Genomic DNA, 24,674 nt, shown 5'->3' on the forward strand with positions numbered 1-24,674 from the left:
ATTCAATACAAAAACATTTGTGAATAATCCACTGTAAGTATAAAGAAACAGCATCCGTTCTGATTTTTAAAACGTATTTTTAAGTCACTTACTTTGAGAAATTCAGTTTAAATTCAAGTTATCATAAATATCACTCTGGACCGAGCATATGCAGATGCAATGTAGCTACACAGCCAGGTGAAGCCGCCTGGATGAGTGTAGGGTTTAACGGTACGTTCGGTCAGACACTCAACCGTTGGCACATTTTACTGTTTATGGAAAGCAGCCAAAGGATGGCTGTGCAAAAACTTTAATTACATTATCAGATAGTTCACTTAAAGAGACAGCTTTAAGGATGAGAGGACCATAGAGACTCAGCACAACATGACTAATTTTGTATAAGATTTATTAAGGCTTTAAATACATGAAACTCATGTGGGTAAATACTTAATAACAGCATACTGATGTCACTACATAGACATTGTTATATCGTATGGATAAAGACAACTTGTCTATTAGTAACGGTAAGAGGTGATTAGTATTACAAAGAAGTGTGCCACTGACAATAACATGGAACAAAAAAACAGCTTTCAGACAGACATACATTCTGATTATTTTCATATAATGATTTTAACTTCTTACAACTCTTAATCCTGGCGTGTTAACTGTGTCAGACATGACAATAAGACAAGTGAGTACAGGTTCAGATAAATAGTCCATTTTATATTACGCTTTAAGTATCTGAGCAGATAACTTAAAACAGCTGAGGGTCACAAGTATGAATTATTACAGTCTGCTGCATATCTATTCAAAATGCAGCAGCAATACTGAGCAGAAAACGACCTGACAGACGTCTTCTTCTGTGTAATAAATAAATAAATGACAAAATCAACAGAAAAGGGAATTTTAGGACAATTTAGCAATGGTAACAGAGCTAGAATCTGGTGTCCTCACAGATTTCACTCCTCACTGAGATGCAGAGCGCGAGACGAGAACAGTTTGATAGTGCCTAAGGGGGTCGAGACATGCCAGGTCCAACATAAAGAAAAGTACTGTGTGTTGGGGACGAGGGAATGACTAGAAGGAGGTGCAGCAGAGATGTATGGCTTCTGTGAGAGGAGGAAAGAGCCCGGCTCTCTGCGTCATCCTAAATGTCGGAGCCCATCTCAGCACACTGTTTGTCTGATATGTGTGTAGCTAGAGACTCAATGATGTCCAAAAGCAGCAGCTGGCTGAGGGACCGCAGGTTGGGGAGCTTGGATACCTTTGGGAGGGGAGGAGAGCAAAAAATGAAAAAAATGAGCCATAAATGAAGACAATGAGTCAAACAGAGTAAAATGAGGAATAAGCAGCACTTGATCGCTCATGCATGAAAAATGAAGATAAACAGAAAGAAGCTTAACGGAAACACTAACAACACTCTGGTGAAGGAGGGCGAGAACTGCGTGCTTCGCTGTGTCTTTGAATAACAAACAATAATCAGAGTGGCACTTTGGCCCTCATCGTTATGTGATGAGGTGCTTGTACAGCCGGCCGGGCTGTAAACAGTCGCCTCTCTACGCAGAAGATGGAGGGCGATCCACCGGGAGGCCAAAGGTGTCAAACTCCCGCAAAGAAGACAGGCCTACAGGGTTAGCTCAGCTGCAGTGAGTGGGCAGCAAACCCCCAGGGCTCCGGACACAAGCCCACCCACCTTAATGAACTGGTGGACAATAATGTGCAGGCAGTGCTTCTTCATATCCAGAGCCTGTGTCTTATCAGCCGCCTCCAGGATCTGAAGGGAGGACATATTGAGGGAGAACGGAGTGAGGAAGTGATTCATGGGGCATAAAAACATCTTCAAGTAGGGGGGTAACACTTTCAAATTAGGTCACTTCTCCCCCCTCGGGTAAAAACATAAATACCTGCAAGACATTCTCCACAGTGACGTTCATCTCCAGGTTCTGCTTACAGTAAGCCTGCAGCCTGTTGTTTGAAAACCCGTAGTAATATGGTGCAGCAAACAGATAGCTGTGCATCACAGGTCAAGGAAGGGAAAAACTTTTCTCTCTCAGTTACATTACAGTGAGAAATTTGTGATTTTCATTTTGTTTATAAGCAAGATTATATGTATTCTGACCACCCGCGTAGTACAGAAAACAGAAGACAATTTTACTGCTAATTAAAGAATTAAAAGCTATATTTTCTTCCATGCAAAGCATCAAAGAGGTCCATTACCATGCAGTTACAATAACTTGATGCTGACTGTAGGTTTTTAATGGGCCCACTTTAATTCCACCACACTTCCTCTCTGTTCATCACAGTCTGGCTCAACGGTTGAGAGGAGCAGAAGCTGTGTCCCACTTCAAGGATGTGGCCTCATTCCTCATTTCTTTTCATTAAATTTGCAAATTTGTGTCTAAGATTGTTTCAGTGGTGTCATTATAGTGGGCTCTGCCAGAGAAAAACTTTAAATCTGGTAAATTAATAAATAAAAGTATGAAGTTGAGAAGGATACAGAGAATCCTCTGGAGGCATGTTAACATCACCATAGTAGATATAACGCAGCATGGACTCAAAGGCCTGCTTACTTGGAACCATCTCACCGATGGAGATATTAACCTGACCGTCCTCGGGCATGAAGGAGCGAAACATCGCCTCAAAGTAACTGAGGAGTAAAAATGTAAATGTTAAAATGTGTCAGACACATCACCGAGTTGAGCTGGACCAACTGCAATGACGTTTACGTACGTTTACATGCACAAAATACCCCTTTTTTGCCCTTATTCCCAAAAAGACAATATTCCTACTAAGCTGTTTATTTGGCAAATGAAAAGGAATTTTCCACCAATAAAAAAGAGGCCTGCTTTCTTGCTTTAGCTGCTGTATGTGCACAAAGCAGATCAGATGTTCTCTCTACCTGGATCGGGCTGCCAGTATGGCTTTATGAGCAGGTCGTGGGTGTCCGTCTAACAGCAGGATAATGTCGCAGAACTCCAGGCCGCCTCCCTCCAGGTAAGCCTTCATGTCCTGGACGAGGGAGGTCCCGATGTCCACGGGCTGGTCTGAGTACAGCCTGGGAGGAGGCTGCTGCTTTCGTCGCACTATCTCTACAATCAGCGGGGTGGACAGATGCTCGAACTCCTTGGTCATGATCACCTGGTTGAAGTGTGACTCCTTCACCACAAAATTAAGGCAATGTTCCTAGAGGAAGAAATAAAGTTAGCATGAATGTTAAAATAAATGATTTCTCTGTTTATCATCTCTGTTTTTAAAAAGTACCACAGAGTGCAGAGCATTATTGAAATCTAACATTTATTGTGCCAAAGACACACTGAACTTCAACCAGTGGAGGGCAGGAAAAATGAGATTTGAAGTTTGAAGTCTTCAACAATTATACAGACGTACTTTGAGCTGGTCCAGCTGAAGCTTGTTGGCATTTTCACAAACACTGAGAACGTTCTGCAGGTCAACTGATGCCTCAATGTACTGCACACACAGCTGCTCCAGGCGAGAAAGCTTAAAACTAAGGGCCAGTTTGTATACATCCATGATTAGAAGAACATCCTGGACATGACCTAAGAAGACAAGCAAGGAAAGGACAAATTATCATTTTTTCTTGTCTCTGTTGGGGATTTCTGCAGTTAAAATCTGAAGACTGGCAAACAGGGCAACCATGAGGAGAAAAGTACCTCTGCGTGGGTACTGGATCTTGTCCGTGTAGAGGAACTGCATCAAGACTTCAAAAGGCTGGGCCTCCGCTTCCCTGATGGCTACCTCTAGCAGCGGCTGTGTTCCCGATGGCCTGTTGCCTGCTGGGATATCCCTCGGTCCTCCACCTGCCCCTTCATCACTTTCCTCACTGCTCTCCTGTTTACTCTTCTGCACACAGATTATGCGACACTTCAACATGCAACACTTTAACAGTCCAGCTGAGGTTCCTCTGGATGTGACCTCTTACTCTTTCAGCAGGTTTTTATACCATGCCCGTTGTTTCATATTCTCTTTGCTGCTTCAGTTAGTGCTGAGTCAGTTAATTGTGACACTGACTAACCTTATCAACATGAGGGTTATTAATTTGTGATTTGTGACAGTGAGGCACAGGTGCATCCTTTCTTAATTTGAACAGTTAATTGGACTGAGCTCCTCTGCTTTCTGCCGGTTCAGCCTTATGTCAGTTCATGGCTGCTTGACATTTGAATAATGACACAGCAGCTGGGAGTTCACATCAACACAACATCACTTTTGTGATATCCAAGTAGAGATTAGAGTGAAATTAACTACATATGGCTCTGCCTGATCTATGTTTCGTGTTAATAAATATCTCATGACAACCCTGATCGTCTTTCTTTTTGTCAGAGAAAATGAAATGTACTTGCTGCATGGCTCTAACCTGTCGCTGCCGATCCCAAGCCTGCAGGATTTTCTTCCGCAGCCACTGACATCTTGCCGTCACTATGGCAATATGCCCCAAGACTCTCTCCTCCCTCTGTAAACAGCACAACAAAGAGTCAAACAGATGGGAAAAATCACTTCAGTCCAATAAAGTGAAAGTAACCTTGTACTTGTAATCAGCGCTTTCAAGGCTCAGCCTCCCAGTATCACATACCGACCATGAAAACCCACCTCGCCCAGAATGAACTCCACATCACAGAACTGACGATTCTCCCACAGTTTGCCATAGTCCTCATGGAGAGTACACTTTGGGTAGCAAGAGAACTGTAAGAAGGAGAAAAATATGTTTTCAGAAGCACAAAACTATTAAAACTATTCTCCAAAAAAAGCTTCACAATGAATGTGTTTGACACAAACCTGGAATCTGTACATCTCCCCACTGCGCACATTGTTGTCCACAGTTCCTCCAAAGATGTACATGGCATCTTGAATCACAGCAGCAGCATGAAAGAGTCTCCCACTGGGCATCTGAGGAGGCACAGACAGAAAAAAATCAGCGTCTAAACATAAGTATGTGTGAGGAGATTGTCCAAAACTACTGCTGCACAATTTGTATTGTATAAGGATTCTGCTGTTAAGTATCTGTGCAAATTCATACAACTGCCACTTTTAACAATAAAAAGCAGAACGTCTTCTATTTAATGAAGAGTAGCAGAAACCAAAAATAGAGAAAACATTTTATAATAGTTTTTACACACATATGCAGACTGCAGTTAGATAAATCATGGGACAGTACAAAAGAGGTGCTAAGTAAGGACCAACATGATTTGTTTTGGAATTCAAAAACCAAAACACATACCTCACTGTCCAGGCTGGGGTGGATCACCTCCCAGGTCTGAGAGTCCACATCGTAGCAGTGCAGTTCGTTGGGGAGAGTGTTGTCAGCTGCACCTCCAAACACATACAGGTGGCGGTCAAAGGCAACCATAGTGTGGCCATAGCGTCTCTGGGGAGGCGGAGGGGAGCCACGCAGTAAGTGTTCGGTAGGGATGCGTGTCCACCTGAGATGATGGTGTCATGATTAGTCCCATGAATCGCAAACAAGTACGGGATGAGTGACTGAGGGGAGTCATTGGCACGAGCAAAAGGTGGACTCACATGTGGCCCTTGAACTCAAACTGAAAGAGGTTGTTGGTGATCTTGGCTCCACTCTGACCAGAAAACACAAACATCTTGTCCCTGCATACGGCTACAGGGAAGTTGCAGCAAGATGGAGGAATCTCACCACTCTGATCGATCTGATGGACACAAAGGCAGAGACAGCAACGTTAACAAATACATGTCAGTGTTTGTGTGTATCCTACTCTCAAAGTTCTTCTTGTTATAGTATTGTGAAATGTATTATACTGGCCTCCTCCCAGCACGCGTGTTCTCGATCTTGCAGACTGATGGTCCACATGTCATTCAGCCTGCACATGAGGAAAATATCTGTCAATAACATATGTGAAAAAATAATGTGTCCATTGTGACAAAAGCATAAAACAGTCAAATATACCTTGCATTTCCATCGTAGCCAGCAAATATCCACAGTTTATCACTGTAGACAGTGGCTCCGTGTGCAGACCTGGCCACCGGCAAGCTGAACCACAGACAGCAGACATCAAGGATTAACTCTGATATCATACTAGTTTTCACTTTTTACAGATCTACACCAAAAATACCCAAACTTTTTAAAAAGAACAGGTGGTCTTAAACTGGCCTCAGACATAAAAAAAAATGTTGTGTTTCCAGGTTCAAGAAGCAAAACACAATTTAAACATCTAATAAATTACCTCCCCTCCACTTTCCATTCAGTCCACTGCCCTGTTGCAAACTTGTACTCAAAAAGGTCATTTTTGTTTTTCAGGTTTGAGTTTGAGTAGATGTCACCAGTGTAGCCACCTGAAAAACATTAAGTCATTATTATGCATAGTTTCAATATCACATGAGTTTAAAATGGGCAGAATGAATGAAATTTGAGTTGCGTTACCAAAAACAAACATGCTGCTGCCATAGACAACAGCTGAATGGTGATATCTGGGAGCAGGTGGAGTTCCTGTGGTGAAGGCTCTGCAGTGAATAACAAAGACAGGCAATAAATCAGATTATATATGCATATTTATGTTATTTGCTCTTTTACAGTGCATTGCTGTAATCTTACCGACACCATGAGCAGTCCTTCACGTCAAAGCGGAGCAAGTCATTTAACATGTTCTTCCTATTAGGAGACATAAAAATATAAATGCATGTGATGTTGTGGATAATAAGCGTACAGGAAAAATGCCAGTCACTACTACTCACCCATTGTCTCCCCCAAACACGTAAATGGCATCCCTGTATGCCACAACAGTGTGCTTACTGCGCCTACACAGAGCAAATTAAGTTCAGGATGAGTACAAGCTTGTAAACACGCAGGTTATTCAGTGAAGTCAGATAAGTTACAGCTGCATCTACTCATCTGTCAACATGTTACCTTGCACCAACAAACTCATCACACGGAGGGAGTCTTCTCCATCGATGAACAGTCTCAAAAGGGCCAAAGTTGAGCGTCAAATATTCCACGCTGTCGGAGCAACTGTGGTCGAAATCAACACTCGGTGCCACTTTGGTTGATTTACAAGACATTATTGCTAACTCATGCAGCTCATCGCATCATTTCTCAGGGCCACTCATCAGCAGGGACGGCTACAGTTAACGCCATCGTTAATGTCAGTCCTCCAGGGTGAGAGCTAATGTTTCTAACACTGGTACTCTCTGTGTAGATAAAGCTTATCCTCTTTATTTACGTTCGAGGATTACGGTCTTCCGGGTGACAGTTAGCTACTAGCGGTGCTAAAAACTAACACTAGCCGCATAGCTTGCAAGCCTTGCCTTGCTAGCTAGCTTTGTGCCAATGCTAAGCTGCAAATCAAACAACAGCTAACATTTACAGCAAATGAAAAGTTAACGAACAGCTGTTAACGCCACACTAATATATCTGCTTTATACGCTAAAGCACTTAAGCTAGTATGTATAGTGAGTGAACGAGTTCGCAGCGAGAACATTAGCCAAAAAAAACTAACGTTAAACTAGCATAACAATAGCGCCGTCATTTAAGAGCAGCCATGGTCGACCACGCCCCCGAGCGCGAGAGTAGTGAGTAGTTCACTTCCGGTAACGCAAAAAAAAAAAAAAGAAAGAAAAGGGACAAACCAATTTAATCCTCATAGACTTCATCTAAACTAGCCTATACTATAACAATTTTAAGTGTCACAAATGTAAGTAAGATATTAACAGACGAAGATGTCTTTTTTTTTTTTTTTTAACAATAATCTACCAAGTCTGCAAATGTAAATTTTTATATGGCTTTCAGCCTGGAAACACAAACATCTCTCTCATACCGGCTTGTAACTGCTGTGTAAAGCAATTGTCAGTGATTTCTGAACCACCCACAAACGCTTTAGTCACAACTAAAAAAACTCTTTGCAAGGGGTGTTTTATTACGAAAAGGTACTGAATGTACTGCATTTGGCAATTATTCATCCAGGGACACAGTTAAGCATACCATACACTGTGTGTGTGTGTGTGTGTGTGTGTGTGTGTGTGTGTATACTGTATGTCTAGATGTATGTGCACACGTCTGAGACATATCATAAAATGTGTAAATATCAGTGGAATCAGGAGGGGACTTTTAAACTGAGCCAGTCAAAATGTTTGTATGTCCCTGATAAGACTTCAAACATACAAAATTTCTCTAAAAATGTGAGGAACCGATGGTTTTGTGAGCTCATTAAGCTTAGGTCAGGCAAAGAGCTGAAAAAACAAACAAAACAATGTCGTCTCACACTGCAGGCATTGTATTTTCCTTTTTCTTTATCATTTGTTTTATTTCCATAATCTTACTATTATCTTGTTGATGTCCGTGTGTCCAGGCAGTGTTTAATTGTTGTGATTTTAGAGTTTTATAAGAAATACTCATCCTCATTTTTACAGCTGTATTGTTGCCACTTTGTTGTATAATCTGCATCCCAAACTGATTTTAACAGGACAATCCTCCCATATTTGTCGTCTCTGCCAAAACTGGTTTGCTTACTCAAGAATTGGTGGTTTGCCTTGGTCCATAATCTCAGTATGCAATATTTCTCAACCTATTCAAGGATGTTGGGATGTTATATACATAATACGCAATAAATCAAGAACAACCATACTTATGGGTACAGTGCTACGGATTAAACAGTCACAGACAGAGAGGAAGCTGTCAGTTTTATGCATCAGACAGAACATTTAATACATGCAATATTAACATATCATTTTCACTTTATTTTGAGGATAAACAGATTATCACACATTGCCAGGAGTGACAGAGATGTGTATGGAGGACAAAATCAGTAAATTACAGATAAATTAATCAATAACTGAATCCATTACAGAGAAAACAAAATAAACAAAATATGAAATGCACAGAAATACAGAGTGAATGAATATATAGGTGAATGGACACAAGTTAAGAAATAAATGAGGGATACAGGAAATGTATTTCTCAATTTAATTGCCTTTATTTTTGCGGGCTAAGATTATGAGGCTGTATAAACACATATAGGTAGTGTTTAACACTGTTAGTCACTGTCATAGTGCCTTTCGAGATAGGATTTACCTTACTTGGCTGACAGTGAATTTTATTTTTGGCTTACTAAGCAGCAGCGTCCCACCACATCATCAATGTGCCTGCCAAAACACCTGGCAAGTTCGAATGCCATTAGCATTAACAGGAGGAAGAGGAGAACTGGCCATGACAGCAAAGTGCCCCGGAGAGGCGAAAATGTAACATCATATAGCAGAAAACTCAACACATAATGTAACACATGTTATAAAAAGTGACAAGGAAAGTAAAAGAGTTAGGACATTATTTTTCTTCTTGATTGCATAGTGCTGTCACTTTGTGATGTATTGCATATTACGCATATTATTTATCAGACCTCTTTCATGACGGACATTTTGACATGTTCCTGCAGGAAAAGCAGCTACATTTGATTTGTAGCAGTCCTGGAGTCCTGGAACAGAGCGATCATTAATTAACATTATTAGCTGCAACTGTGCTTTTCCTGTTATGACAAGTGAAAATGTCTGCCATTACAAAGGTCTGTGTTTTCTCACCTGTTTGTTTAAATGATGGCTGATTTTGTCCTCCATAGATTTTAATACTTACATTCACTATCTTCACATCTGTATTTGAGCCCTTAGTGAGGTTTCAGTCTTTTAGAAATTAAATGTTTTAACTTTGGGGGGTAGGCATCAAAGAGTTTGACAATATTTAGGCCAAAGGAGAGAACCATTTTTTCTTTCCTTGTTCAACATTAAAAATTTGGCAGGGATGGCAACATTTTTGTCTTTATTCCACGAAAAGGCTCATAAAGTTAGTCCCGAACTTCATTGCTCACTCATCTACTCCATTAGCTCACATCCGAGAGTAAGAACATTTAAATTTTTGAAAACTGACTCACAAACATAGAGAACAATACTAAACCTCGTCTGCATGTAGCAAACTGGTTCAGTATTTGTAGATTGTGAGGTCTACAGTATTTTTTTTTTCTCAAGCACCCATCAGATACATTACAGCACACTATCATGTGAAATGCAAACAAGTCAATGTGGATACATTTCAACAAAATGAGACAGCTCATGAGAATGAAATGTGACATAAACCTTTAACCGTTCACTCTATCAGCTGCACAGTCGGATTCCTCTTCTATCAGAGTTCAGTTGGCCCCTCTTGCTCACCAGTTAATGATATCTCGGACATAGCCCCACAGCTTGGTGGTCCTCAGGTTAACCCCGAGCTCTGTTAGGTACTGAAGCTCTGGCATCGACATCTTACGGCACAGCTTCCGGTGTGCCTTGTCAACATTCTTCTTCAGGTTATAGCCCATGATGGACTTCACTCCGATGGGCTGCCAGGGCTGCATGGCCGTCTCTTGGATGCTGCCAGGTTCTACGGCACGACCCCCCTCAATGCAGATGGATACCATCTCTGCGTTCCTTCTTCTGAGCTCTGCCACATCCTCAGCCATCAGCTGACGTCCATATGCATCTACCTTCCTCCAAAAAGTCTGGTTGAAATGCTGGTATAGCTTCCAGTCAATAGCGTTCCACTCAAGAGCCCTGGCCCTCAGCTCTGGGGTCAGCTTAGAGACAGTGGATCCCTTACGGGCATTGAGCTTGAAGAAGAGCAAGTCATCCATCTCCCAGCAGAGGGCATCCTTGAGCAGGATGAGTGATTCCTCAAAGTATTCCAACAACATGACCAGCTGAAAACGGTCAGTGATGAACTTGATTCCCTCTTCTACCCTCGGATCATCCAGCTCCAGAGAGCTGTCCTGTCCAAAGTCGAAGAACAGCACATTCTTGAGGTAGAAAGAGTTGAAGCCCTCTGGATCAAAGTAGTAATGGGGGTCATGTAGGAACTCAGTCAACTTATCATCACCTGGTATCTTCCAGGTAAAAGGCACCAGCCTGCCATAGTAGTGGAAGGATGACTCAAAAAGCTCTGCAGGGTCTCGCAGAATAGTGATGTAGGAAGTGTCCATAGGTAGCAGCTTGGCCACCTCGGATGCGTTGAAGCGCATGTGATTACAGATAACATTGAAGCACATTCCAGGTTTGTAGTCTTTAACCTGGGAGCGCTGGAAAGGAGATGGATAGAAGAAGTCATTTCTGCTGTCGGGGAAAGCAAATTTAAGCTGGTGCTTCTCTCCAAAGCGGAAAAGGATGTTGAGGAAAGTGCTGCTGGCTGTTTTGTGGGTCTTCAAGAACATGATGTCCACTTTAGGAGTGCAGGTCTGGCCTGTGGTCTGTTGTGAGCTGTTTGTGGTTGGTTTTGGGTGGAGCTGGGTTGGACGGTGTGCACATGAGTAAGGCACTGGAACCCTACAGAGAGGAAAACAAGGAAAACAATCAAGTGATGAATGTGCTGATAAAACTTATCATACTCTCAGTTTAATCTCACTCAAAATAAAGAAAAACAGCACGTTTGAGAAGCTGGAACAAGTTTTGCTTGAAAAATGATTATTTTTCTGTCAATCAGTTGACCCCTTCAGCTCTGAACTACAGTAATTGCTACAGACATTTCATACTGCTTCATGTATTACATCATATTTTCTACTGAATGCATGTACAGCAGTGTGATGAGTCTTACTCAGGCAGACTGAGGTGGATCTGTGGAGTGGAGAGGCAGTAAAACAGGATCATGCAGCTGGTCAGGAAAATACTCAGGACCAGGCCTTTGCACATGGACCTCCACTGTCTCCCTTGCTTGCCAGTCATGGTCCAGCAGAATCAAACCTTAAAAACACAGAACATCATCATCATCATCATGGAAACCATTGTCGACCTGCGCAGACACTCTTTTGTTTTTCTTGAGACAGGTACAAGAAAGCCTCTTTGTATTATGTCGTAGTGGTTTCACTGCTATTAAGAGGCCAGCTTGTGCTCACAGTGACACTTTAAATGATTTATTCAGACAGTCACTTGGAGATACATTAAAGCTTAAAGTGACTATCGGTTGCACAATGACGTCAATACCTATAAAATATGAAGCAATCCAGTGCAATATCCTTAAACTTTAATGAACACACTACAACCTGATAATGTTTGATTTCTTTGAAACTGTAGCAGTCAGATATTGATTCAACTATATGGTGATTATTCTGTTATTCAGAAATGGTGATTTTTTTTAAGGCTGTTGTACCAGATTTTTATTGTGCCCACCACCTGTAGTCAAAACTCATTGTAATCAGACTGGCAGTCTGAAATCTGTTATGCAGTGTTTCAAAAATAACAGTCTGACCGAGAGGACAGAATTAAGAGTTTTGCTTGTATGTGATGCCGTCATTGCCCAATTATTCGGGTAAAACAACTTTCAGTGATCCACTAATGGCAGCTCCAAAAACTGTAATTTCTTGTGCAGAGTGCAGTCCTGTCATCACCTGGACCATAATTTAAGGTGCTCAAGAATATTTACCCACAGGGAGGTTCATTCTCAGTGTTTCTGGCAGTTTCACACTGAACCTCATTTCACCTGACTTCATAAACATTTTAAACACAGGGTGTCATTAAAATTGTATGGTGAGCTACAAAATGACATACTTGCGACTTGAAATGACCAACCCCGTGTTTCTCAGCTGCCCCATAAAATGAATAATGCATTACCGTGGAAAGTGATATTGCAATCCCCCCTGCAGACTCCGGTAAGACGAGCCAGCTGCTGACTCAGCTACACAAGACACAGAGTGACACTCACCACCTGGACTTTGTGACCCAATGACACCCCAGTCCAGAGCAGGGTCTGACATGGACTGTATGGACATGTAGGTCAACAACATGACATCATCATCACACAAAGTGTTTCTCAAGATTTATTTTTGAGCAGTTATGTAAAAATCAGATGGAAAATCAGATTCAGTGAAAGCATTCTGATTTTTTTTTTTTTTTTTTTTAATGCAGCCTAATTCAGTAGATCAGTTGAATTTTCACCCAATTTAACTCTTTAATATCTATCAGCAAACACATGCAGGTTGGTTGCTATATGGCACAAACTGTGGAGGAAGAAGAATTCAGATTATGTTTACTTAAAGTGCCCCTCCACTCAAAAAGCTGTTTTTCTTATTGTTCGTACAGTTGAATGTTTGAGCTTCTCTGTGTAGAATGATTTATGTGCAGAATTTGACACTAGAAGACAGTTTTCACATTCATCTGCTGAAAGTGTAAATTTTCCTCTGTGCGATTTGACAGGCCCATTTTAAGGGGTGGGCCTAAACCATAATTAGTGACATCACAAATAGTTTAGAAGGTGGTCCTGGTCCAATATTCCACTTAAACAAGTGTGATGAGGAAACCTGAAGCCTCCAGTGCCCAAACACTGAGAATGGGCTTTCCAGTGAACTAGGAGACATCTTTTGTCCAGCAGTTAAACTTCTGAAATGAAATATATTTTAAATGTTTTAAATGACGGAAAAAGGAGTAGATGGGTTTTTTTTTCCTCAAGAAAAACTATATCAGACATGCATTATTATTCGAATAAGAGGATTTTACACACATCTTAAGACATGTCTGGAAGGGGTCTTTAAATAAAAAAAGACACCTTTGAAGGGTAAATCAGCTCACAGCACCATTTTGCCAATAAAGGACGACCCCTGTTGTCGCTAAATTGCAGATTATGTGACGGCTTCCAAGATGCAAATGTTTGTTGCCATTGCTAACACTGTTTGCTGCGTTTGAAAGACAAGTTTGTTACTGGTCTGATATCATCACTCCAACACTAAGTCAGAACATTAACACGCCATCCTTGTCAGAGGCCCGGATCATTGAGTACAGATCAAGTAAATATCGTATTTTAGATTAAAATACGATGTTTACTTGATCTGTACTCAATGATCAGATCAGAAAACACGTTACAAATTTTGTAACGTGTTTTCCAATCCTGCCTGCAGCCATTCGTTTCATTATAGGATGCAAGTCTTCATGCAGACCTGAGACATGATGCAGATACTGTAGATAGTCCATTATAGTGATGCACATGTGTCATTTTGTTTTGTCAGTTATAGTCATGTGGTAATGCAGTATAGATTTTTCAAATAGATCACTACTTTCAATTGTATTGTTACATTTAATTTCAACATTATTGATTTTGTTACTATTTTTAGAGACAAAAATGTGAGATGAGGAATTGAAATTTGTCTTTGTTTTCCCTCCTTTGTCTAAAGTCTAAAACTCTGGTGTGATACACCTGAAATTTCCCCACTGTGGCACTAATAAAAGTATATCATACCAGAGTTTTAGACTTTAGACTTTAGACTTTAGACAAACTTTATTGTCATTCAATAAACAACAGTGTACTTTTGAAAATCCCAGCCTAGTCTTAAGTATGGTGTCCTTTTATTGTCGTCCAGTGTTTCATTTCTTATTCATTTCCGGGTTTAGTCCAGCTTGACATTATGGCTTGAGTTCATCATCTTCAGACTTTTTGATGGCTTGAGTTACTCTGTGTGTTTCAGACCTCCTATGAACTGTCGAGTTATATTTTAGGTCTAGGCTTATCATCACAGCATTATACAAACATGACTGTCCAAAAACAGCTAAAGGAGTTGTTTCTTCTCTTTGTCTTGACTCATGAAGGGGCTATTATGGTGGCATGTGAGAGAGCATTCTCCCTGCCATCAGAAGCCACTCTGCTGGGAGACATTTGAGGAGAGGGCTAGCTTAGGTGGAACAATTCAGCCTGCAAATGTAGAGTGAATTGTGAATTTTAGTGGCATTATTTTCCCTTCTACTGCCTGCAATAACCTCCAAACCTGAGATGCTATTGGACAAACATAAGGCAGAATTATTGTTTGCTTAAGTCTCCCCCTATATAACCTCAATGTATGTCTCTCTCAACACTCTCTAACTTAATTAAGAATTAGGAATGACATTAGGGCCTGGGAATATTTACCTGCTGTTTTATATGGTCTGCACACCAGCAATTTACTGTTCTGGTGCAATAGGACCATGTTGCTCAAGAGTGCTGTTTTAAGAATAAACAAGTTTAGAATTATGTTTTGTGATTACACAGCTGAACACGTTTGTAAGTATAATGCCTCAGCTATCTTCTAACATTTAATGATGAAGTCCATCATCAGCCTCACAGAGCACAAATAAGATCATTTTGGACAGAAAACTTGGTTCAATGAAAAGACTGAAGGACGTCTTACCCTCATGCATGAATCCAAAGAAAAACTAATGGACTTGTTTCTTATCCACCTGCATTGTCTTCTTCCTCATCATCCAGTTCTGAATACTAATGAAGTCATGTCCGTCCTCCCGCTGTTCTTATGTCTGATGTTGACATACACATGCTGTTGTAGATCCAGCACAGTCCAGAGCTCCCCTTATCGCATGTCCACTGCTATGGAGATCATTCATCTGGTTGCTGTTCCTCTTCTCCTCTTTCTCTCCGGGAGCGCACCTGATGCCTCGGGCTACCTGCCACCGCCCCCGTCAACTTTCAATTCCTGCTGAAGTGATCTTTCTGAATAAAGCACTGCAAGGAGGCTCATCTAGCCACCTGTGACGTCAGATGTCTCTGTCAGGGGACATTCATTTGTCAGTGACAGCTAAAAAAAAAAAAAAAAAAAAAAGAGGGGAGGGAGAAGGGGAGGGAGGGAGGAGAGAAAGGCTGTATAGTCTCTATTCTGTCTAGATACAGAGGGCTATTGAGTGTAGACACTGGAGTCTGAGCTGCAAGCTGATAGGAGGGGTGGAAAACAGCATAAAAAGAACAAATGTAGAAAGCCAATGTACAAAGGCTCTGATTGTACAACTTGATCAAGACTGCTCTGTGTCTGTAGGCTATTGTTTGAAATGCTTATTTAGCATTAGTGTCTCTACATGCTGTGGGAGGATCATACAGGGGACAGTTATTAAAATTAGCGCACATGTTGGACAATTACCTAAACAAACTGAGCCACCTGCACAGCCTTGTCATGCAACACTGCTGTGCATACAGTAAGCCTGGTTGTGCTTTTTCCTTTAGAAAGGATCAAACATTTTTTTCTCAACAGCTTTCTGTAATGTTTGCATTACAAACTGTCAGCACCTATAAGTTAAGCTATGCATTAAACGTGGTATCTTATGATCATGAACGTGACATTTTCAACAGATTCTTGTGTCTAAGACAGCACAGACATTTCAATTGTCAATGAAATGAACATTCAGCCACGAGTGACAGTCTATTTGGCTCTGCTAGCCAGGATGTAGCAATATGTGGTCATAACGCTTCATCCATTACAGTACATGTGAGGCCCGTCTCTCTCCACACTGTGACCCCCATTCATGGAAGGCGCACTGGATGCGTGCTGCTCATCCCACACCCGTCATGCTCAAGCACGACACTGCTGCTTTTGTTGAGCAGGGTGTGCCTTTGGCTGCAGGCGCCCGGAGTGCCAGGCTGAGACCTGGACTGGGTGGGCATGCGTGGAATGCAGATCAGGGTGAGCGGGGGCAGGGAGAGTCACAAAGTGAATGGGGAGATTGAGCAGAGCGGGACATGACTGGCCTGGCCTTCAGCCCACCGCGATCCAAGCAGCATCTTCAGGAGGGCATGGGGACGTACGCTCCTTCGTCATCAACACCCACTGCCCACGAGTGGACAAACTCACCAGCAGCGGCAGTGACCTCGCCCTCTGCACAGATGTTGACTGCTAGGTCTTCTGCGTACTTCCACATTTTCTGCAGAGCAGCAAATCTACTCTCTAGAGACTAACTGCCTGCTTGAAGCATAATGAATCCTTCTTGAGTAGCTAAAAAACCTCAACTTCATTTGATCACTGTTGCAAGACCACAAGTAATTGGCTTAATAGGTGGATAGTTTTTATTTTAAAATACAAACTGTTTCAAGTACAGATTTCAATGTAAGAAGAAATATCTTGTGTAATGTAGAACAGTTCATACAAACATGGAGGCAAACAGTCACTTTTACATTAATAATTACACAATTAGCATGTTCCACATTCTGCGTTTCATCTTGAAATTATGCAGAGGTCAACGCACCCACGTCATAACTCACTCACAGCACTCTAATGCACTCACAGGTTTTATATCATGTAAACCTGTAATGCACTCTGCATCATGGAGTTAAATACATAAAGTCAGTCAGAGAACTACATCATCAGAGGAGTCATTTTTTCATCTTTCTCTTCTTTGATTTTTCAGCATCATCATGGGCCTTCCTCTTTGCAGCCAGCTTGTTAGCCTGTAGGAGGAGAATGAATGCAGTTAAGGTATTTCAGAGGTCAGTGAACTTGGGGGGTCACTGCTGGGCCTGAACGTAACTCCACACACAGCTGCTGCACGATACTGTTAAACATTCACTGGCTCAGATAAGATAAAAATAAAGGGTCCAGTGTTAAAAATGTAAGAACTTTATCTGTGATGCCAGTCTTATCTACACATTAATCCATATTCAATCAATAACAGAATGAAACAAACCTCTCGGATTTTTCTCTTCTTTCCAAACATGATCTTGTCGTAGAGGTACTTTTCCTTTTTCTTCATCATCATGATGGCCAGACGTTTCTCCTCGGCTTTCTCTGCCTGCTCCAAGCGTTCTGGGTTTTCTGCCTTCACTTTGCCCGGCGTCACTTTGACTGGCAGAGACTGAAAGGGCGAGAGATGAGTTGGTTAAGGTTTGACCAGGCTGTGAGGAAAAGACACAGACGGCAAAGAAAACGGTTCAAACGTCTCTTACCTTGCCCTGAGATCTCTGGTCTTCCATCTTCTTCAGATTCTTCTCTTCTGCCTCTTCATCTTCATCATCTTCCTCTTCATTGTCATCATCTTCCTCCTCTTCATCCTCACCCTCCTCCTCTTCTTCCTCTTCCTCCTGTTCATGGGCTACAATGGAAGTAAAATATGTAAATAATGTTTCCATGGTCATTACAGAGCCTATAAAAAATAATATTATATAATCTTTTAAACACTAAGTCACAATTTAATAAGGATTTTTTTTACTTTATGAAAAACTTTAGTATTAAATCAATGAAAATATCAAACACAATTTAATAGATTTCACATGTCTTTACCTCCTACTATAATTTCTAATGAGCGCAGTAAATTGTTTTAGGTGACACATAATTAACTGAATAGCAAACAGCTGTGTGTAATCAAGGTGTGACCGCTGATTGCAGGCTACAACATCCTAATTATAATCACTGTGATTCAAGATTGAAGAATGCCCTGTATGGAAGATGAAACATCTGTAATGTGTGAGTTCATACCAGGTCTTTCTCCTCGCTGTAAGGCCATGATCTTTAGTTTTTCAGGAGGCACGTAGTCTCCCTCCTTCTCCTCCACGAAGGGAGAGAGGTGGGGGGGCAGAGTCACTCCAAGGAAGTAGTCCTCCACGGGCAGGATGATTTTGGCATTGACACAATCATACACCCACTGGGGATAGATGTAGTATCTAAAACAGACAGCAGAGAAGTAAATACAACCGGATTCAAACCTCAGCGGCCGACTTTTTGAGCATTAGTGCTCGACAGATCGGTTTAGGAAGCAGTGAAGTTAGTCTTAAGTTGGATATTCAACAAACACTCCGGATCCAGCGGTATCTTTGTACTCGGTTTTACCCAGTGTTGGCAGCAAGAGGACAGGCGGCTCACCTCCAAGCCCTCGCTCTTAACCACAGAGGTTTCACTTCAGGACAATCAATAAATTAATGTTTGAATGGCAAAAACAATGGTATTTTCTAGACCATTGTTAATTTTAATGAAAGTTCTGATAAAAATACTAACTTGGTCTCATATAGCTCACCAGTTGTCTGCTAATGTGTGATCCATTTATTTCACATAAACATTTGAATAGAAAATAATTGCAGTATTTCAATAGCTTCCATGTCCCATGATCCACCTGTCGTTATCTGTTCACTGGTCACATTGAAAAAGCTTTTTTCCTTCATTGTTCTTATCTTCACTTTTCCCATCAGGCTTTGTGCCCTTTTGTCTTTTTCTGTCCCATTTCTTTGTCTGCCCTCAAGTTGGTAAGCAAAAAGTGAAATTTTTTCACTTAAGCGCACTCTGAAGGCGCAAACACAAGCTGTGTACACTGTGCATGCCACACACATTCTCCAGCTGCTGCCTTTGTCACAGAAAATCCAGATATGGTGGAGAATGTTCCCTAAATTAATTCATGTGAGGGAGTTTGCAGACATGATGGAAGTGACGTGACCCTTTGAAAATGCAGAGGGGGGATAAAGAAAGAGGATGGGGTCTGTCAAACACGACGAAGAACAGGCTTGCTTTGAGGCAAGAGAACGGAAAGACTCTGAAAGGAGTCATTGTAGACGATATGGTAAACCATGAGGAGAGAAGAGCACGATCTATCAGCAGACTTCCTGTATTCACGATTCAGAAATATACTGTTCATCTGGCTGGTTGTGTTGGGAAAGCAAGAAAACGTTAAATATGATTAAACCACAACGTTCCTTTACCTGTTGATATACTGTTTGTCGACGCTGGGTCTGTCCACAATCTGATGTGTGATGGTCTCGTCTTTCACCTCGTACGTGCTACCAATGCAAACAGACTTGTCCCAGGACACCTCACCACCAAAACACCTGGAAGACAGCAACAAAATACAGAACATATAGAAGAGGTTTGAGGTTTTGTTTCTCCTTGTAAAAGTGAGTTTCACTGCAGCAGCTCGCACTCACCTGATGACAAAAGCCAGCGACTCTCTGGGTACCTCTCTGTTGAGGAAGAACTTGAGCCCCTCAAAAAGCTTCTTCTGAGCCTCTTGCTGTTTCTGTTCCTTTTCCCTGGCCTCCATCTTTTCTATGTCCTCCTGAAGAAAAGCATTAAAGGAAAACATTTATTGATATTTTATCTAGGTTACAATCCGCTTGGAACACTGGGCCACAAGAGGACACAGCATTTAAAACTAAATACCAATTCAGAATTAAAGGCTTTCTGTTGAAGACATCACTTTCAAAAAGGTGCCAGCAACTGCTGCTGGTGAGGTTTGTGAAATATTTCCCACTTGTCGATGGATTAGGGATAGATTAGATTAGAGATTAGATTAGAGATAATCTCAGGAGCTAGAAGTCCTTTGAAGGCATTGGTACTTTCATTTCCACTATATCTGAAGAACCATGAAATCTGACCAATGATGGATCAAAAAGCCACTGTTTTGCTGAGTCACAGATTAGTCCCTTGAATTCACTGTTGCACAAAGTTGCACAAAAAGACAAAAAATGATGTACACAAGCTGCAGCAGTTTTAAGGCTCGTGTTTGACCATGAGGGAGGATCAGAAGTGCAAACTCCACCCTGACATTTCCTGGGATATTATTAAGTGGAGTACAGATGTTGCTGCCAACCTGAGAACCAAAACTGGAACCAGGCTCACTAAGATCCTAAAAATGACTCTGGGCCAACACATGAGATCCTCAAAGCAGTTGGGCAAAACAAGCCTCCCATGCTGAGAAATACATCATCCTTAGCAACCGAACACAAAGCTGTAATCCCCCAGTCTCACACCTCAAAAAGCTTTGACTCCTCTGACAGGATGTGTGACCTGTCACCTCGGCCCTCAGAGACCAATTAGTTTATCAACTGCTGTTTTCCAGCATGTTTTCAAGACATCTGTCAGTGTCACGACTATGATACCAATGTTGAATTCTCAGAATATTTAAATTGGAGAAGACACAGTGAAATTGTATTTTGTGAACTGGTTTTCTTACCCCCTCAACAGGAAACTGGTCGAGCTCAGCCTCCTCCTCCTCTGCAGTAGAAACCACCCGCGCCAGACTGGCACTCAGAGCCGACAGTTTCTGCGCAGCCAAAAATCACAGGATTAGAACAACGATCTCTCATTTAATGATTTACATGCGCACATACAGTCATGACTGTGGAGGGTCAGATAAAGGTACCAGTTCTACATGGTTTACAGTCCAGAAGACTGTGTGGTGCTGTATATTCTAATATCGCTTCAAAACACACATCCAAAAAAAACGCTGTTTTGGCATTCGATAAGCCTTCAAGCTCATGGATCCATTCTTCAAACCGGCCTTCCTCGATCATACTTTATCTTCTCAGAGTGCCAAGAAGAAACGCAGCACAGACCCTTGACTTTTTCTGAAACACAGCACTGTTTTTGGTCTGAACTGCAGGAAGTCTATTCACTGCTTTATGCTTCATGCAAAAGACTGGGAAAGTTGTGGAATGCTCCAAAAACTAGAGAGAACATGTGGTTTAATGGATCATTTAAAACGGTTCAGTTAAGGAGCCTCACCTCTAAGTAGCTTTCAGAATTCATGGCATAGTCATCCTCATCTTGTTCCTTCAGCTCTGACTCTGTTTTACTGTCCAGCTGCAAAAGGAGGGAAGACATTAACAGAGCACAGGTGTGCTAATAGGTGACCAAACATTTGAATCAATGTGATGGATGTAACATAACTATCACTACAAAACTGAAACGGAGTCCAAAATACCTTTGGTGGGTACACCAAGTTGAGGGAATGGTAGAGTTTGAAGTTGACGAAGCCCAGCAGAGTGGTGTACATCTCTGTGAATGTTGCCATTACTCTGTAGTCGACATCTGTTGGGTGCTGAAAGAGCAAAAAACAGAGTTGAACCAAGTCTCGGTGGTGAAATTAACAAACATGAGTGCAAACACTGTAGTAATTTATAATCCCTGGGGTACAAAAACAGCTCAGGGCAGTCAGGGAACTAATCTACAGTGAACAGCCATTTAGACAAAAGAGTAACTCCATCAGTCAACACTGCCTCAAGCTGTCTTCTGTATGACAGCAACACTGTTTGCTGACTTCATGATGGGTCCACATGCTGACAAAGCTGTGTCAACCTTCAGCGCAATCCTATAATAGGGAAAAAGTGACCGCTTATTATCAGCATTCTCACTGTGGACTGCATTTCATCATTCACTTACATCATGAGAGAACTGATATGGCACCAGCCATGTAATGAGCTGTCCCATCACCTCAGCTTGGTAATATATTCCCTTGATGGAGAGGAAAACCTATCGGGAACAGACAAGCATCATTACAGAACAGAGGTCAATGAACTCAAGACACATCAATATGTGCCCACATTTTATTTATACATCAAACAAATAAAGCACCCTGACAGCTGCTGTGTACTGTAAACTGGCACCTTTCTGAGAGCACGAGATGCAATCACAAAGTTCATCCACTCCACAGTGAGGCGTCGGCACAGCTGGATGGTCTGAACGTGACATTTTCCTGTTCGGGCGAAGGTGGAGAAGAGGAAGCACATGCAGAGGGCATCGTCGATATCACGGAGAGCATCGATGAAGGAGGGATACCTGCCAAAAAGAGGACAACCATGGAGGCGACACAGCTTTTTTTGGAACAATACAATGACTTCATTTGTCCTTTCAAGGCTTTATTTATTTATTTATTTTTCAAAAAGCATTTCCCACAATTTGCCCAGTGACTCAGTCATTTCTGCTGATACTCTCAAATGTGACTTGACACAGAGAAAGTAAGTTAGACTCAACAATGCCCTCCTACGTCGAGTGTGGAGAATAACACCATCTAACCTTTCTTTGATGATGTGGTCCAATTTATACGTTGGCTTGTTCTCCCTCAGTCTCTCTACATCAGACCACTCTGTTTTTCCATAAGCCCTCTTAAGTTTGCGTACGAATACCTGTTAAGATAAAACATTTGACATTAAGACACATTCTAAACCATTACTGCAGAATGCATCACCATGGAAAAAATAACATCTACAAAAGGCAAAACCAGACCATTTTCTACTCAAACAAACAAACAAACAAACAAAACCAACCAAGTTAACTCGGTTAATTAAGACCCTTTTCCAATAAACAAAATCAACTCTTATCAACATGATGGTGTTAAACTTGATAATCGGAAAATAGGCAAAATATGCCTGTGATACCTTGTAGTCTCTGAACTTGCCAACGATCGGCTCGTGCAGCAGAAAGCGGATGTCTTTGAGCAGGTAGAAGGTCCTTGCGGCTGTAGAGCCCTTGTTGACCTTCTTCTTGTGCTTGGGTTCATGAGGGTAGATGCCTTTCAGGATACACAATCGCCTAGAATTCAGAGATCAGGTGTTATTTATCTGTGACATGGGTGTTTCTTGGGTGTGTTCTCAAATTCTCAAAAATTTTATGAATTCAAGAGTAGGGTTAGCTGTTGTAATGGCATCTACCATACATGTTAAAACAATGAAAGAGAATTACTATTTTTATAACCAATTAGACATTTAAATCAATAAATCCAACCACTGGCCGTTCCAGTCTCTGAAATGTGAGGATGTAATACTTTTCTCTAGTTTATATGAACATGAACATTTATCTGAACACACTAGTTGGGTTCTCGAAAGTTGAGGTACACATTGGGTGCTATTATCTGACAAATTGTGGATCAAATGACTTGCTGAATTTTATAAGGTTTTTTGAGTAAATATGATTCTTTACCTGAGATCTCCTGTTATACTATATAAGGCCATTTCAGCTTTAAAATTCACAGGAATAGCACAAACAGACATTGCCATCTAGTGATTTTGTCAATAAATGACTTTTCAAATTAATTTTCAGAAAATGTACTGCCAGCATAAACTCAGTTACCCTGTAATACACCCTACCTTCATGAGGACTATAACAATACGTTTTTGGCATTCTAGAGAAGTTTCTATTCAAGCTTTTGGCCAATTCACAGTCTTCAGGTTGTGGTGCTGTTGAGCTGTATTGCGTTATACTGAGAGGTGCTGCTGATGTTGTGCATACCACTGATTTAAGTGGGATACACAAAATATTAGTAATAGTTCCTGCAGAACTGTTGCATCTGTGTTTAGTACGTGTACCTTGAAAATTGACAACTGGGTGTACATAAATTGTAAACAACATGATACAAGATCGTCCAAACCGCACAACCCTGTAAGAAGCAATATGCTGACTTTACCTAAAATCTGGCAGGCTCAGCTGTAACTTCTTACGAGCTTTGTTTCTGGTGATGTAGTTGGTGGCAGAGCCCCTCTCAAACTGGAAAACAAGGACAGACGATCACATTAAACTCCCACCAACAACAGAAATTTAATGAATAATCAGATTAATTAAATGCTTTGACCCCAAAGGCTCATCTGTACCTAACGGATTTCACTGCTTTAGAAAAACAAGCTTCAGCTAGCTCGACTAGCTAACTAGCTAACCATGTTGCTACAGCAGTTAACGTGCCTGAGCTGACATTGACCCCCGTCAACTCTTACCTTTTTCTTTTGAAGACCTCCCATTTGCAGATGATATGTGGCACTCCACACAAATTCAGGTAAATATAATTATCATCAAACTGAGCATTACAGGCGAACACAACCGTATCCACTAGCACCAACAGCCGATGCACGTGTCGTTTGACATGCGCGGAAGGAGGCGGAGCGAGCAGCAATCAGGACCCACATGAGGGGTCGGCCGTTTGTCTGCCTGTATAAAAAGAAAGCAAACAAATAAAAAGAAAGCTCGTTCACTGCTTGGCTGTTGCTTTTATTTTATTTTAATATTTTTTTGTCGAAGTTTTGTTATATATTGATGCACACACACATCCGTTTTTGGGATATTTCATTAAGTTTGACATATCATAATATATCAACATCATCCATCATGTTACATTCAGTTTGCCTGCACCAATACCTCCAGATTAAATGCTTTTATTTTATTGTAAATTTAAAAAACAGAGGAAAATGTTTAAAAATGTGAATGCTGCAGAACTTTAAG

At 41.4% G+C, this 24,674-nt stretch overlaps 3 protein-coding genes across 3 annotated transcripts; all 3 read right to left on the reverse strand.

The window, feature by feature from the left end:
• Positions 1–368: 368 nt before the first annotated feature.
• lztr1 (leucine zipper like post translational regulator 1) lies at positions 369–7,526 on the reverse strand. The gene is made up of 19 exons (XM_070964958.1): positions 6,866–7,526; positions 6,694–6,756; positions 6,554–6,610; positions 6,383–6,462; positions 6,186–6,294; positions 5,909–5,992; positions 5,765–5,822; positions 5,512–5,651; positions 5,213–5,414; positions 4,771–4,881; positions 4,585–4,677; positions 4,352–4,447; positions 3,651–3,840; positions 3,367–3,536; positions 2,879–3,162; positions 2,477–2,626; positions 1,884–1,989; positions 1,673–1,753; positions 369–1,243 (listed from the first exon to the last, which is right to left on the reverse strand). The coding sequence occupies exons 1-19, from the start codon at positions 7,015–7,017 to the stop codon at positions 1,127–1,129; spliced, it is 2,343 nt and encodes a 780-aa protein (XP_070821059.1). The 5' UTR covers positions 7,018–7,526; the 3' UTR covers positions 369–1,126.
• Positions 7,527–8,666: 1,140 nt separating this feature from the next.
• gal3st1a (galactose-3-O-sulfotransferase 1a) lies at positions 8,667–15,488 on the reverse strand. The gene is made up of 3 exons (XM_070964689.1): positions 15,117–15,488; positions 11,564–11,709; positions 8,667–11,295 (listed from the first exon to the last, which is right to left on the reverse strand). Exons 2-3 carry the CDS (start codon positions 11,689–11,691, stop codon positions 10,146–10,148), a joined length of 1,278 nt encoding a protein of 425 aa, XP_070820790.1. The 5' UTR covers positions 11,692–11,709; positions 15,117–15,488; the 3' UTR covers positions 8,667–10,145.
• A 1,264-nt stretch (positions 15,489–16,752) lies between these two features.
• On the reverse strand, positions 16,753–24,334 carry pes (pescadillo). The gene is made up of 15 exons (XM_070965264.1): positions 24,173–24,334; positions 23,869–23,948; positions 22,844–22,997; positions 22,482–22,591; positions 22,073–22,244; positions 21,849–21,938; positions 21,391–21,507; positions 21,192–21,269; positions 20,641–20,730; positions 19,613–19,743; positions 19,391–19,516; positions 18,180–18,364; positions 17,651–17,796; positions 17,392–17,559; positions 16,753–17,155 (listed from the first exon to the last, which is right to left on the reverse strand). The coding sequence occupies exons 1-15, from the start codon at positions 24,194–24,196 to the stop codon at positions 17,081–17,083; spliced, it is 1,746 nt and encodes a 581-aa protein (XP_070821365.1). The 5' UTR covers positions 24,197–24,334; the 3' UTR covers positions 16,753–17,080.
• Positions 24,335–24,674: the final 340 nt, after the last annotated feature.

This window comes from Chaetodon trifascialis, chromosome 6, assembly GCF_039877785.1.
Source record: "Chaetodon trifascialis isolate fChaTrf1 chromosome 6, fChaTrf1.hap1, whole genome shotgun sequence".
NCBI classification, from domain to species: Eukaryota; Metazoa; Chordata; class Actinopteri; order Chaetodontiformes; family Chaetodontidae; genus Chaetodon; species Chaetodon trifascialis.